Genomic DNA, 16,736 nt, shown 5'->3' with positions numbered 1-16,736 from the left:
GGCTAGGACAGTTGCTAACTCTTTGAGTAATCTGGGGTGGAAACCGTCTGGTCCACATGACTTGTTTGGATTTACAGCGATAAGGCGCTTGAGAACCTCTTCTTCTTGTATATGAAAGCTTGTTAATTTAGAGCCGACTGGGCGCTCCTCAATGGCTGGAATACTGTTCAAGTCCTCTTCAGTAAATACGCTACTGAAAAAATGATTAAGTACGTTGGCTTAAGTATGAGGTTTGTTTGGTTATCGTTCAGTTTATGCTTAGTATTGGTTTATTGGTCTGAATTAAATGGGAACAGTGCAGTCAGTCACTCAGTCACTACTAGTTGGTGTGTATAGAAGGTAGAGTATGGTAGATTTATAGGACATAAAACTAGTAGATCTATTGATAGTGCTGTGCACTGTGTTATCAGCTACCTATCTGTTATATGACTCTTCAATGTTTAGAAGATCTGCATTCCTGAAGTGTTTTTGTATATTGAAATCAGTTAAATGGTCAATATTTAGCTCATAACCTTGCTTAGTTAAGTTAAGGTAAGCTCAAGTTGAAGTTGCTCAACCCAAACTGTCCGGTCCCAACATCATGTTTTACAAATCAAACTTATTTGAAAGGAATGGCAACTAAGAAGGCTTTGATAAAAAATTTAGTTGAGAAATAATGAGAATTATATTAGTCATTTGATTGCGCCATAAACAATTTGTAAATATTACGGAATTAGTTATTTTCAGATGCTAACTTACCTTTCTGTGCAGATTAGACAAAATATGGAGGAAAGTCGAACAATGGTTATTCCATTTCAGAGAGAGAAGGCCTCCTAACGACATGGTTGCAATTTACAAGTATACACTTCACTTTACAATAAAAAATATTTTGAAGATGGTAACATGATTACAAGCACAGTGCACAAAAATGACAGGCGCTTCGCGACGCCATGTTATAGATGAACTGTAAGTGACTGGAGCCAAACAAATGTCAGTTAGCCAAAAATTATAAGCTCTATGCAAAATTTTACAAATGCGTTATTGAAATATATTTAACTCGTTATGTACAGTAAAATGATATGACAACTGTTCAAAAAATCGAATACGGAATTTTATTTGAACTCCTTGACATTTACAGCGAAACATACACATATATACTCGTTGAGAATAGGTACTCCAGGTTGCCCTACCGCTGGTGCATGTAATGCTCTTGGATCAGCTGAGGATTGGTCTTTTGACCAGGGCTATTCAAAATTAACGCTGAATCTAAGTAGCTGCAGAGCATCCACCGATTTGTGACATGGTAGGCGCTGCTATTCGAAGCATGTCATTCTGAATATTTTCATATAGTCTATTCTTGAACGCATTTATACCAAGAGCGTCAACGATGCAAGAAGGAAGTTTGTTCCACATCTCGGTGATTCGAAGCGTAAAAAGTTGTTGCATTGATGAGTTACACAGCAGGTTTTATTATTTATAGTTTTTCCCTGGTATATTTTTTATAATATTGCAAACCTTCTGGAATGTTGTATAAACCATGAGTATACCTGTTCACTTCGAAGAGGTCGACACTTAAATGTTGATAACAAAGACTTGGAAGCTTCACAATCTTCATTCTTTTTTCATTAGGCATACCCTTCAAACCTGGAATTACTCGTGTTGCACGTATTTGAAACTTTTCGACAAAATTTTTGTTTCCAAACTCTAAGTGCGGGGGCTTTCGAGAGCGACAAACAATAGCTTCCTTTTTAGCGCATTTTCTCATTTATGGAAAAAATTTACTATTTTGCTCGCCATGTCCGTCTGTCTGTCCGTCCGTCCGTGACCTCAAGTTTTCGTCGGCGAGAAGGGAGCGCAGCCGTGCACCACCAATTTTGTGCACCAATAAGCCCTGAATCGAACGCCTTGGATCTCTCCGGACCTACACCAATCAGCCGTGCACCACTCGGCTTTGTCCTCTTCTTGAAAAGTGTCTGCCTCATGGTCGGCTAATACTTCTCAATTTCAAAACGTGATCATATAATTGCCCACGAAATAACTTTGAACATCTTTCATTCGATTCTTTCGCCCAATTTTAGCGAATTTATATTGACCATTATTTCATAGAAGTAGTAGTATCGTATAATGTGTATAGTACAGAGTTTGCAGTGGATATTATTCAAGCTTCTTCGAATGGCGTGATCGTTCTGCAGTGAAAGTTTCGCTCCTAACTCAAAAAGTCAGTCAACCATACAAAGTGGAGGAGTAAAGCCAAGGCTGATTTGGTTTTAATCAAATGGTATCATTTTCAAAGTTTTCCCAAGTCAACAAATAATATAATGACAATATATAAGCGTTAATGCGGATGCATTTATTTACCTTGTAATATTATTTAAACTTCAGAGCCGCTAGATTCATGTTGAAGGTTTCTAAACAATAGGTTTTATAAGGTTTTGTTAACAATATGTGGTTAGGTCATAAATATGTAATTTAAATAGGTCATATATGCAATATTATGACCTATCACATTTCCCTGATTGAAGAATCGTCAGAGGCGATTCTTAGTGTCCGTATATATATCAGTCCACGTTGTCGGTGTTTTGTTAATTAAGTCGGTGCGATGCAGCGCCTCTACGCTGCCGGAAAACGTCTTCATTTACGGGTTCAATCGACGGTTCATGTGTCCGCGCGGTCATCGAAATTACTAGTTTTAGGCTGAAAATCGGTTGTTTTTTAATATGTTGGCTGGAACATAATAGTAAAATGAAAGGTGATTGCAGCATCTGGTTCCATCTTTGGGATGAACCGAGTTACGAAGGTTGGATGAAAGGTCGCATCAATTTCATAGTTCGGATTGATCTCCTTGTCACGCTCATCGCTTATTGTAATAAACTTTCTTAATAATTAATAAGTAACGCTTTAAGCTTAAAGAATTTTAGACACAAGTTTAATCAGCAAAAATCAATATATTTGAAGTTTAATGGTGTAAAAAATTATAATCCGGATGCAGAAAGAAAAAGAGCTATATACGTGAGCACAAATAAAGCACGACTACATAAACAAGAAATATAGCATATGTTCATGAGTATGTTCTATAATGGTACATAATGTTCATGTTATATAATATGTTACATAATGTTCATGTTATATACTATGTTACATAATGTTCATATTATATAATATTAATATAGTATTAATCGCAATGTGATCTACAGAGGGACCAACCAGTACGCTCGTCGGGATCAAGCAGCTCTGACGGCTGCAACAAATGAGGTACACGTCAGGGCAAGTCAAGCTTTATCTTCGGTGTCTAAATTCAAGTAGGTAATTTGCTGCTAACTGCATCATAATCTCCTATGTATGATTTCTGTAAATAAAGCTTGAAAATTCTATGCAGGATTATACTCATAGAGTGTTGCTCAATGACAATCCGTTGTCGGGAAATAATGATTAATTTTGTTCGCCTCTGAAATAATTAGTAGCAAGCAATAAATAAGCCTTACTTGCTATAAGTTGCTTTGTCAAATCATTATTAATCCAAAAGTGTTCTACAAAACGTATTCTGGGAACTGAATAATACGGGCACAGGAAAAAGTTCCCGTATAAACAGATGTCTTTATTTAACGAAATTATATGAACGGATTATTACTATAGCACGCATTGCCATGTCTTATCGTTAATCTACGGCTGCCTGGCTTGAGAAGCAATCTATCTAATAATCCGTAAGTTTAATCATACGTGTTTCGCAAAAAACGAATTCTGCCATCTCAATCTTATTAATGCAGTGTTAAGTGCANACGATGTGAAGATCTCATTTGTATCAGCTGTTCAAAGTTGAGCTCTAAGGAGTACTCATTTCTCCAGAAATCTAAATTGCTTCATTGGTTTTGCCGTGATTGCGAAAAACCAACTCTTGGTGCTCGAAAAAGAGAGGAGTTGGTGGAAGAGCACGGCAATGAGTCGAAATTGTTGAATGATGTAGTAAACTCCTTGAGTGAGATGGTGCTGTCTCTTATACACATCTAGATGTGTATAAGAGACAGGTTTAGATCTATGAACAAGGCACGAAATGGAAAAGAATCGGCGACAGGCCACATCAGGCCTACACTTCAGAGCCGACATCACTATGTTATGTTATGTTATAACCCGGATGCAGAAAGAAAAAGAGCTAGTTACGTGAGCACAAATAAAGCACGACTACATAAACAAGAAATATCGCCTTTGTTCAAGAGTATGTTCTATAATGGTACATAATGTTCATGTTATATACTATGTTACATAATGTTCATATTATATAATATTATTAATATAGTATTAACCGCAATGTGATCTACAGAGGGACCAGTACGCTCGTCGAGATCAAGCAGCCAGATGGCTGCAACAAATGAGGTACACGTCAGGGCAAGTCAAGCTTTATCTTCGGTGTCTAAATTCAAGAGGGTAATTTGCTGCTAACTGCATCATAATCTCCTATGTATGATTTCTGTAAATAAAGCTTGAAAATTCTATGCAGGATTATACTCATAGAGTGTTGCTCAATATGACAATCCGTTGTCGGGAAATAATGATTAATTTTGTTCGCCTCTGAAATAATTAGTAGCAAGCAATAAATAAGCCTTACTTGCAATAAGTTGCTTTGTCAAATCATTATTAATCCAAAGTGTTCTAGAAAACGTATTCTAGGAACTGAATAATACGGGCACAGGAAAAAGTTCCCGTATAAACAGATCTCTTTATTTAACGAAATTATATGAACGGATTATTACTATAGCACGCATTGCCATGTCTTATCGTTAATCTACGNTCACCTGAGGGTGTGAGGGAGGACGTGGCATTAACATTAGACAAAAGTTTGCCCTCACTGCCGACCTCACCTGAGGGTGTGAGGGAGGACGTGGCATTAACATTGGACAAAAGTTTGCCCTCACTGCCGACCTCACCTGAGGGTGTGTGGGAGGAACCGCCTGAGAAGGCGAAGGCGCGTTGAGGTCGACCAGGCCTGGTAAATGAACCAAATAAGAAATTCATTTAAAACTTGGCATGGGATTGCTTGCAGGTTGAAGACAAGGAATAAAATCAGCAACTCTATATTGTGCTATTGGTAAAGAAAAAGGTTTGAGTCTGGGTTATATGCAGGTTTTCCAGCATAATTTTTAGCACCTGATAAAGAGATACTATTGGTTAATACCTAAGGTTATCCTAGATTATATAATAATGACGACTAAAATCGTGATGATTTAATACATTGATCTTGAGGTATGGTTTCAGTTGCTTGACTTTCAAAATGGCATGACGTTAGAATGATATCAGGGCGGTGGCTGTTGCCCCCAGTGATCAGCAGTAAATCTAAACTAGTATGCAATAGCTCTATTATTTTCCTAAACGATGTTCCGCAGATAATAATAATAGCGGTTTCAGCATTTATTAGGCCGTAGGCCTGTCGCCGATTCTTAACATCGCAGAACATCCACAGCTTGTTGCGGGCTCGAACTTGAAGCTCCCTGCTTCAAATTTTCTGTGCTTAACCGCCCGGCCTCCTTGCCGATTCTGACCAGAAACTGGCGCACAGAGCTGGGATTGAACCCGCGCCTCTCTGCGCCAATCTTGATACTCAGGAACTTTAACCACTGGGCCACCTCGTTAAATCAATTGTTGCCTGCGCTGAAGTCCGCTTGGCAAGCACACATGCCGTGAGTGCACGTGTCATCAATGAGGCCGTTATACATTACGAAGATGACGGGAGAAGGTGATGTAGCGTCAGTACCACACCCATTATTGATAAAGGGTTCAGAAGAAAGTCCCAAGGCGACACGGTTCAGCGGAGTGCCGTCATCCCACGTTATGGCTCCTGTTGCCCTATTCTTCGTCAGTCCGATGAAGGTACGAGGAACTGTTGCGAGTAAACGATATCATGGAATGACTTGGCATGAGTTTAATTAATCACTTAATTACTTGCCTGACAACTGTGATTAGTGTATAAATGTGAAAGTGATTTGTGTGTTGTCTATTTTTTTAAGTAGAGGAACTAATATATTTATGCGGATTTCAGAATTTTAGTCATAACGCTTTCTTTGCATTTCAGTGCTTTCGTGAATCATCCAGGTTTCTATGCGATAATAATGTATTGTTCAGAACCGTGGGCAAAGTATGACATGGCAGTACTACGTATTGTGTACTTCTGCGTGGTAGTATATATGTAGGCATGCCTCTGCTCGAGTATGACAATATTGTCTCACGTGTTTAGAGAGTTTAGAACACGCGAGTTTAGATGTAAATTTTTAGTATGAACGAGATTGAAAATGTAGCACAGGATATATATGTATATTTCCTTACGTACACATGCAGTATTCATGCATTTTCCTGTATATACAGCTGCTGTAAATTAATTATTGAATGACTCGGATGCTGCATGACACCAATATACAGCTGCTGTAAATTAATTATTGAATGACTCGGATGCTGCATGACACCAGGGATTTTCAATTCATGTTTCATCGAATTCAAATTGAAAAATCATTTGAAGTGCGAACAAATAACACACTTTGGTGTGTGTGTTAACAAAATAGCAGAAAATACGAATGAAAAATAGCAAAAACGCTCGAGAAAAATTATATTTAAACTGTGAATGGATGAGAAAACTCTGCTCACAGCTTCTGAGGTAATCCATGGAGACTCGAGTTTTGGCGAAGGGAAGATGGAAGCCAGTCATGTTGGAGCACATTTGCACGCAGCGATCTCTTGGAATCAATGGCGTGTCCAAAGTGACGTAGAACAGCCCATCGTCGCCTCGCGTCAGGGACTTCACTGTTCACATAACATAACATAAGATAACATAACATAACATAACATAAGATAACATAACATAATTTTTCCTTTTCGTGCCTTGTTCACAGAAGATCTAACATCGTGTCATTTGACCGGATCTTTTCATGACTGACGATGGTTTGAAGTAGCTACTAGACTTGCACCGGGTTCGATATGGTGCTAGTCATTTCAAGTCTGAATATATATTTATTATTGGAACATAAGTCTGAATATGTATTTATTATTTGAACATAATAGCTAATACAAATACAACGGAAATACTCTTTACAATATATAAAGTAAAGAACTGAAATTGGAACCAACTAATACAAAAAAATTAAACGCGTTACACACTCTGTACACTCGTAACGCATTGTGTAGACTGTAGAGTAACACTTGTTACAATTTGCGTTGAGGCAAATTGTTACGTCCGTGTTCCGTGACATTGACCCATGACCACGAGAAGTGAGATGTTATAGCCGCATCTTCAAAAAACGTAATGCTGATATCTTAAATTTATCAGCCCTTCTCCAGTCTCGACCTACGATAAGATTGTCAACGAAAAGCGGCAATCAACCTTTTTTATTATTTATTATAATAATCGTCCCATAATGTGACAGTTTTACAGAGATTAAATCAATTCACTTATACTTCATTCTTAGGGACGTTAGCAGTGGATATGCTATCATTTAGTGAAGTATAACTTATAGAGAATAATTTAGTAAGAAAGATAGCATATATAAGTTATTGTATTCACCTTTATATTCGTAGACGGCGCCAGGGATGTTGGAGTTTGGGGTTGGATACTTGCTGCGGTAGCACCTCTCTTGCCCAGGGTGGTACGACAGAGCCATGCACCGCGGGTCTACAAAGCACTGCTGCCGACACTGACCTGGATATTAGAATAGAATAGAAGTGTTGGCATTGAAGAAATAGGCCCATGGCCTGTTGCCGATTCTTGTACATTGTTCCAGATCATAGAAGATGAATTAAAAAAATTAGCGTTTCAGCGTTCATTATGTTGTAGGCCTGTCGCCCATTCTTGATCATCTGCAAGCATTTAATTTATGCAACATGTTTCACTGCCTGGACTGATGAAACTTATTGAGCAACGGTCCGTTTTTCAGGCCCAAATTTGTTTTTTTAGCAAAAATTTTTAATACATGTGCAAAAATAACAGATTTTTTCGGAGCTGAAATTTTACGAAAGTAAAATCAGAAAGGCCTTTAAGAGGAAATATACATTCTATGTTAAGCAATACGTATTTTTTCAACTTCATCGAACTCTTCTAACATCATCTTATTATATCAATTAAGATCTTTCACTCACAAAGGCTGCTGGCGGGCAGGCTGTCGTAGGCCTCGCCAGTCGCCATGAAGGAGTTCAGCACGGAGACAAATGTCCCCGTCGGTGCAACAACAAGTCGGGGTTGCGGCGCCTGCCAAGCTGAGTACCCCTCCGACGCCTGCCCCGCTGCGTACCCCGCGCACCACCACACCAGTAGCACCAGCACAAATCCCGGTTGTGGAGCAGCCATCACCGGTGTATTTTCATAAAATGTTCAGTTCCAGCTGGCAGTTATTCGATTGCATTTGAGATACGTGCAATATGCTATTGCAGTGGCATATTGATTCCATCTGACAATTGACAATAATTATTCTTGTTTCATTAGAGGAAAACAGACAATAGTTTCATATGGTATATCTCTTGTCTTGCTCAACCAGATTTACGTTGATTTTATGGTACAACCATAGCAATTCTATGTTTTTTAGATAAATAATTCTGTTTTTTGTTTTAACAATCAGCTCGCTGCAAAACGAACTCCGACGCACGCCGTAGCAACATCGTCTCTGTTTTAGTAAAACAAATACGTAGTATTCTGAGGCGTGCAGTGCAGGCGGGTCGATCAAGTTCAATTAGAGTTGAGATTGGATTTGTTTAGAGTTTGAGATTGGACTTGTTCAGTTCGACTTACTGTGACTTTAATCGAGAATTTAGGAGTTGTTTCTTGGTAGTTGGCATCACGCATCTTATGATAGAATAAGGGAGCCAAATTGACAAATTTTTTTTAGAAGATTCAGGTTTTTAGCTAAAATAAGATATGATCAGGCATCGTATATTTTAGATTCGTGCATTGCGCGATTTAACATTTGCTGTCGTTTGAGAAATGTTGACCAGGCAGAATTGAATTATAATTAAAAGGATGTGGAAACGAGGTAGTTTATTTCACTATGGACACTTGCACGCTATTGTTCCATTTACCACAATACCTTATATAGACCCTCCCGCTGCACATCGCGATGAAACTTGAATGTTTAAATGAATCGATATGTTGACATGAATTTGCTTACGTTCTTTACATATCCTCACGCTAAGAACCTAAAAGAAAAATAATTGAAAGAAAAGAGAATTTATTTTCAACATTTTCAGAAAAATCATGAGTTTAGTTTCCACTATATGAACATTGGGTTATTAGATAAACCCATGGTTGAACTAGTATAGGCGGAACTTCTCGTGGGTCAACCTTAGTGTAAGTTCAACCATGGATACACCGTTCCAAAACGAGTTAGTGAGTGGTGTGCAGATGATCTGATCAAAGGTGTTACTGAGTGAGTAGTTTTGTTTGGGTCAATGTAGCTGGATGCTTTAACTACAATAACTGGCTTTCCAGACAAATGCATGTAGGTGATGTGGGTGTAAAACTGTGCATGTGAGTTGGCGTTTGTGTGATCTAGAACGTGCGTTTGGAATGTTTTGAATTACCAGTGATTCCGCACAAGGATTTCCAGCCTAACGCAAATAGTCAATCCTAAAAATCAGATTCTGTCAAATCAACATGCCATATTTTATTTGAAAACTTGTTTTCGTTTGTTTGTAGTTGCTTCCAACCAATGAAATTAAAAGCACATGAGATGTTCGCCAGGATAACAATCGTTGAATTTAGACCTTCTTAATTTAAGAGACTTCTATCTGCATAATTATAACATTAGAAAAATTCATTTATACTTAAAATGGTTATCATTTTACTTTGATCTAGCACAGTTTCTTCGGTAGAAACAACAGGGCCACGCCTCATGTCCACATATAATATTTAGTGCGCATCGTCGGGTTGTCAAGGAGCTTATAATGCGCCGCAGCGGCTGTCACGCTACGGGAATACGTCTGCATTTACGATTACAATCGATGCTTCATATATGCCTGCATGGTCCAAATGCTCGCTAAGTCTATGTCTGAAAAACGGTCATTTTTATGCTCGGTAAAAGTGTTCCCAGGAATGGATGAGTCGATCCAAGGGACAAGGAAGTACAAAATTTTTCTGAAATACTAAAGTTTATTTTGGGATGTGATATTTTATGTAGAAATGATTAACAGCATTATCATCAGTTTAAAAGTTGACTAATAATCAAATGGACATAAAAAAAGAAAGAGATCGGCTACGTCTGAAAAGAATGTGAAAATGCTACCCATCTTAGTTACGTTTAGTAGCTTTGTTAACAAACTTCGAAACTTTCATGTAAATATCATCGTACTGCTGAACAGTTGTGCCGTAAAAGCACAAATTGAAAATTATCTTGCATTTAGTGATTATAGTCACAGAAAATGATTGTTCTGTGGCTACTGGTAGGTACTTAAAATTGGCGAATGGAAATCTTCACCATAATTGTGGGTTTGGAGTTTGGACTGCTTGAAGAATGGAAGTTGATAATCAAATAAATTTCGTATTCAATGTTCAAGGCAAAATAAATTGAAATTTTATAAAGTGCTTGCCGGGGCAGCAACCAGCACGAAACTCTCATGTAAATCAGCTGTAATTGCGAACACGAAAAAAGAGGCTGTCCCTTCAGTGGAACTAATTAAGATGTTTATATCTAACAGTAGGCAATGTCAAACTCCCATTGTAAACTTTTGCTAATTCATAGATTGGATCGGTTTTCAAGAATATCTATGCTTGGGGTTATTATATAGTTATTGAGAAGGATTATTATAGATTTTCACACATCACCTTCAGTTCAACACAGCACTGTCTGTGGTCTTATGGATTTATAACAGCTACATATTAATGGCTGAAACAAGCAACATAAAATTCTTAGGACCTGCAACAATTTAGTAAAACCAAATAAATGTTTGGACGTGTTATTTTCGTAATATATGCAATATCGAAATTTTTTTAGTAATTTTCAAAACTTTGAAACCAATATATTGCTTAGAAATGCAGCTTAAATCATTAACGGGTCAAAATTGTCACTGAATATATATAAATTTTTAATTTCATTTTTCGCTTCAATTTAATTTTCCTTCTAAAAGTCATACAGAATTTCAATTTCAAGTCGGAATCATTTTGTTCCCAGGAATTAGTGAGCATAAAGGCTAATTGTTTATCTCTGAAAATTTTGTTCCTGTCGAATAATCTGAAGGCCTTGAGTGTCCCAAATCCCATAATATAAAATCGTAAATTTAATTTAAATTTAATCAAATTCAATTGAATTTATTCAAATTCAAAATTTAATCAGCCTTCTATACACCGTCGTCATCTCTTTTAAGTTCATAAAGAATACGGGATAAAAAATTTCGTTAACATTGGGAAATCAAAAATTCTTAACTCGGCAATGTCGTATTAATTAAAACTCTGATCAAATTTTTCGAGAGCTTGGAGAAAGATTCACATGAATCTAATAGTGTAGTAACAAGCCGATTGTGCGGCAGAGCAATGTTCTTTTCTGATCAAATGCGATGCACAGCACGAAATCTCACGTTCTTTGGCTAGAGAATAATCTTTTTTAATCAGGGAATGACACGCACTAACTGCTCGCCCGGTCTGTCATAACCTATGGCGAGCGCTTCATTCTGTGTAAAAATTTATCTGTTCCAACATATATCAATAAATGAATTGATATGTCGAGTTATTAATGGTACTATGTACGGGCCCGGGCGTTGTCCAGACAGTAGAACACCTTCAGCATGGTTCAAATTGATGACCTTCGGCGTGAAACAAAATGTCCAATTTAAGTACGTAAATGTTATTCCCGTCCCTCATAAGCAAATAAACAAAAAAGGTGAAGAGAATAATATATATTATTATATGATTCTGGTACTAAATTTTTGATAATAACTGATAGTAATGACCGAGCGCGTTATCCGATGTCCGCCTCATCGGACCCTGATTGCAACGTGTCGTTTTTTCGTAATCTGAACATCCCAGAACGCCGTGCAGGCACTTGAAATCTTCGGATAGTAAAGTAGGTGCCAAAATCTAGACTTTATTACCAGAATTTTACTAGTTGTAATAAGTTTTTATCGGTGTAAGTACCGTTTCTGCTCACGCACCACGAGACCCTGTTTTTGTTTATATTTATTGAACCTCTCATTAAGAATTTAGAACATTCAAATGAGTAGAACATTCAAATGAATCTTAATTGTCAACTGATGATGACAAAGATGATGAAGACTGACTGACTTTGTCATACACTGTGTTTAACCGATGCTTGGAAATTGCAAATCTGAGTATAAATGCGATTCTTTTAGATGTGATACCGAAGTTTATTTCCGCCAAACTCTCCCCTTACTTGGCCCAGAGCACACCTTACGCTTGGCTACCGTTCTACTCCACCTTACATGTATACTTTATATGTGAGACGGTCGCGCTTATGTCACTTTATGAGACGGTCACACGCACCTTATGTGAGACGGTCGATGGTCTGGCGGAGCATCATACGTGGATATACGGTCCCGGAGTCAACTGCTGGATGCCTTCATTGTACTTAGATCCTACCAACGTTTCTAGGTACGGGAAATGGTTGGCCACTTGGTTCTTGGCCTTCTGCCAATACAATTTTGGGGACTCTTAAGAACCCGATTCCGCCATCTTGTATCTACACTTACTGGCCGTTAGTCAGTGTATTGAAATTAATTGCTCTAATAATATTAATCTATACTTTACGTTCCTCCAAATCTTACTCCGTGATATTCAGTTTCTCTTTCTATAATTTACAGAACCTGCTAGGAGGTGAGGAGATCGGGGATGGTCGGCTGAGCACTGGATTGGCTGATTTGCTTAGCCATTCTCTCGCCGAATAAAGAATACTATTAGCCATTCCACTTTGCTTGCCCCCACTTCGTTCCTAGTAACTAGCTGAGGATTGATTGGCAATGTAGAGGTTATGAAATAGATTCCTCGCGAAATTCCCGATTTCAGTTAGATTCCTTATGGCTTTACGACCCATGAGATTTATTGGAATAGTTAGCGCGAACAACTTTTTAATTTGACACCCTTCCTCCAATCGCTTCCTTTGTTAACATCTTGGGTTCCCTTCTCTGATCCTGCTTCTGATCCTCTAAATAGACTCCCTAAATATGTAACAGACATAGCCTCGACACTCCTAAATGGGTAACAGACATAATCTCTTCAATGGTCCCTGCCGGTGCGCGTGGCAGAAGGATAGTTGTGGTTAGGAATGTCTCTTTGTCGCCTGGCAGCGTGTTACCGAAAGAACCCGTCGAAAGCCTTCTACACCATCGACTTTAGCCCTGACGACAACTAAGCCCCAGCGTCAGCTGCGGAGAGTGTGCGCAGCCTTGTGTTGTTGTTGCCGGCTTGAAGGTGAAGAAGTAGCCGGAATATGCGCAGCCGTGTGCTTAAAAATTTAAATCTTAAATTATTTGTAGCCAAGGACCAGTCTTGGCATGCAATAACCTCGGTTAGCCTCTGAGCCAGAATCGAGGACTGCGCTGGAACACTGCAAGCCAGACACGGTGCCACACTGCTTAAAGCCAATGCAGCTGGAAGTCCGATGCCAGTGCTCAGACAGCTCAAGTTAATATGGTCGTAACGACATTTCTCATAACCTACTCATTTTGCCCGGCTCTCCTCCTTGCAGCCAATGAGATGAAGTTACCTTCAATTAGGTTGTTTTGGTCGAAGAGTCGAGTAGGTTAGGCCAAAAGAGGTTCTGGCCATGCTGAACTTGCGCATGCTTAAGCAGTGGCTGTTGACCTACAGGAGCTATGGTTTCAGGACGCAATTTCATAGGCTACTATGCCCTCTAACGCGCCTGCCCATTCAAAATATTATGGAGTGGATTGTGAATCTGGTTGGGCAGGCTTCTAGCATGCATTCCAGAGAACACATGAAATTTAACAGAAAAAATGATTCCTCAAAATTAATTTGTCTAGTTGGGCTATTGTGGTTTCACAAGCCGTCGTCTTAAAAAAAACGGACTAATTTTTTAATAATATAATATAATAATAATAGCGGTCTCAGCGTGTATTAGGCCATAAGCCTGTCGCCGATTCTTAACATCGCAGAACGTTCACAGTTTGTTGCGGTCTCGAACACACAACTCACTGCTACATTTCTGCTGTGCTTAACCGCCCGGCCTCCTTGCCGATTTTGACTAGAAACTGGCGCACAGAGCTGGGATCGAACCCGCGCCTCTCTGTTCCAATCCTGATACTCTGAACTTTAACCACTGGGCCACCCTGCCCTTGCCCTCGTCACACATGCACACGTCACACATGCACACAAGGATGGAAAAGTCCAATTTTTCTGAAATATCGCGGCCCTAATATCATATAATATCAGTAGGTATGAAATTTCGCTGCTCTAATGTCAGAATTTTTTTGTTTGATTGTTGAAATAAGCGTCACTAAAATCGTACGAGTTATGGAGTAACATCGGCTTATTAAAATTATTTACAGCTTCAAAACTCGAGAGATTAGGTTTTGACTTTACGCTAAAAACATATTAAATAATCGAAAAAATACAAAATTACAATTTTTCGTAACCTAGCGTATTGGCATTCGTCGTGAAACTAATGGGTTGAATAAATATATTGAAAAGATATTTTATAATTATCAAGAGAAAATAATTCATTGAAGTATCATAATGCACAACGCTTCCCGTGCGGGCATAGAAAGAACCATGGTTGAACCATGGAAAGAACTGCTGTTTGTTTCTTCGGGTTGTACTCTAATCCGCGTTATCCAGCGCCTAGCGGAAGCATCTGGGCCTGTTCCGTGAACGGCGTGCTTTAAGTAAAAAGCTGCATTTTAGTTCTGGCGTAAAACATTAACGATTCTAAATAAAACTTGCGTCTTTTTGCGACGAAAATTATTAATGAGCATGTTGCATTGTTAGCTTCACAAGCTGGATTTGGATGTGACGCTAAAATTGAACGACGTGTTTCAAACTTTTTTTCTGCAACACACGAATACAGAAACAGAATACGCTGACGCTGAGAGCCTGAGAATTACAGAATAGTCTGAGACTGTCTGACTCTACAGTTGTAGGTTGTGTTGTGAGTGACAACAGTACCTAGTTACAGACTCACAAATTTACAGAGAGTACAGCTGAGTTCACTGTCCATACAGGTGAGACAATGGGCAAAATACAAACTGTGCCAGTATACTACCGGGAGTCCGGGACTACCCTATGTATCTTAGTCCAACTTAAAGTAACTTAACTGCATAGTGGCAAAGCAGAGAGTTTTTTAGACTCTACCTTAAGTTCATTTTTGAGTCCTATAAGTAGACCAGTAAAGTGTCTTGGATACCAGAAATCCCGGGAGGACGAAAATTTTACCCGCGATTTTCCAACTTCACCCTTGAAGAGCCTCTTTTTACCCGCGGTATTCTGAATAATCTGCCCATTATTCCAGTCTGGCCTACAGCTAGTATGGAATATATCTTTTTGGCGAGCCGCGACTGAATTTTTCGAGCCGTGGTTTTATGGATTTGCCAGCCGTGATTCCATTTCTACGAGCCGTGATTCTATTTCACCGAGCCGTGAATTCCATATCTCGGCCATGAAAAGGCATTTACGAGGTGCGAATGCGAATTTATTTACAAAGTTTATGCACGTGTTACCCCAAATCTCTATATTTACCCTTAAACAGTCAAACGGCAACAATAAAATTTGTCTCTATTGTAAGTTCAGCACGTGCCACGTGTTAATATACAGTCTGACCGCTTTGACATGACCGCAACTATGCGCGATCTTCAACAAACGTTTTGTTTATTTGTTTACATTACAATGTTTATGTTTTTTCTGCAAGATATTTTTGGCGGAAACGGTAAAGCAATGCGGATTGCGGAAGTTGAAAATTTTATGAAATGACATGTTTGCGAAGTGCAAACCACGATTTTTTAATCAAACAAAAATTTAGGACATTCGAGCCGCGAGATTTCATACCTACTGAAATTATATGATATTAGAGCCGCGATATTTCAGACAAAAATAGGACTTTTCCAGACTAAATTAGAGCCGCGATATTTCAGACAAAAATAGGACTTTTCCAGACTAGGCCTACAGCAGTTCTATGAAGAAAGATTGAAGATTATGAAGCTTCCAAGCTTCAGTTATCGACGTCTGCGTGCATAGTGACAAACCAGAGATTTTTTTAGAATCAGTTCTTTTTTAATTTCCTAATTTTCTCAAGATTTAAACCAATTTCTTATGTAGGGTAAACGTGCCTTCACGTGACTCTCAAAACACTTCACTACGCGTCAGCAATGATGAAATGTCACAAAATGTTGCCATATTTATTAAAAAGCCTTTAGAATGGAAACCTACCAAATCCCTATATTCCGTCACTGTGTGTGGCAATATTTGACACGTGGTGAGTCGTATTGCGTCAGCGCTTCAAATTTAACTGATAGGTAATGCTGACATCAACGTATTCGAATTCCATTTGCTGTGTGAGCTTTATTGGGATACAACACGGCTTTGAATTAGAACACTAACGAATATTGGACACTACTTAATTACGTTTTAATTAACAGCTATTAGGCTTTTAATTAAGCAAATTTCAATTTTTGTACAAAGCTTGGAACGATCTGTGTGTGTCCAATTCAAGTTGTGTCGGAATTAGTTTTGATGGGTCTAAATCCATCACTCAACTTTATCATCTATTAATTTATTTACGACTTGAAATCAGCGAATACAAGTTTACTTAAAGGATTCCTAATATATTCACAGA

The 16,736-nt window shown here is 38.5% G+C and overlaps 2 protein-coding genes across 5 annotated transcripts in view; both read right to left on the bottom strand.

Annotated features, from left to right (window-relative positions):
* The window catches only part of LOC108672632 (longitudinals lacking protein, isoforms N/O/W/X/Y), a 19,117-nt gene extending 18,142 nt beyond the window's left edge, over positions 1-975 (bottom strand). For 2 of the 4 annotated variants that reach the window (XR_007156788.1, XM_018160337.2), the window contains exon 1: positions 739-974. Coding sequence is in view for 3 of the 4 variants with exons in the window: in XM_018160337.2 (XP_018015826.1) it covers positions 739-822 (84 nt within the window). In the remaining variant the exon portion in view is untranslated. Of the gene's footprint in view, positions 1-738 lie in introns of all 4 variants that reach the window. The other 2 variants (XM_018160336.2, XM_018160338.2) reach the window with 2 other exon arrangements.
* Positions 976-5,560: 4,585 nt separating this feature from the next.
* Positions 5,561-8,584, bottom strand: LOC108672626. The gene is made up of 4 exons (XM_018160327.2): positions 8,092-8,584; positions 7,520-7,654; positions 6,607-6,762; positions 5,561-5,848 (listed from the first exon to the last, which is right to left on the bottom strand). The coding sequence occupies exons 1-4, from the start codon at positions 8,297-8,299 to the stop codon at positions 5,604-5,606; spliced, it is 744 nt and encodes a 247-aa protein (XP_018015816.1). The 5' UTR covers positions 8,300-8,584; the 3' UTR covers positions 5,561-5,603.
* Positions 8,585-16,736: the final 8,152 nt, after the last annotated feature.

This window comes from Hyalella azteca, unplaced genomic scaffold (genome assembly GCF_000764305.2).
Source record: "Hyalella azteca isolate HAZT.00-mixed unplaced genomic scaffold, Hazt_2.0.2 contig7025, whole genome shotgun sequence".
Classification (NCBI taxonomy): Eukaryota; Metazoa; Arthropoda; class Malacostraca; order Amphipoda; family Hyalellidae; genus Hyalella; species Hyalella azteca.
The sequence above is the reverse complement of the archived record's forward strand: the minus strand, read 5'-3'. Positions and strand labels throughout refer to the sequence as shown.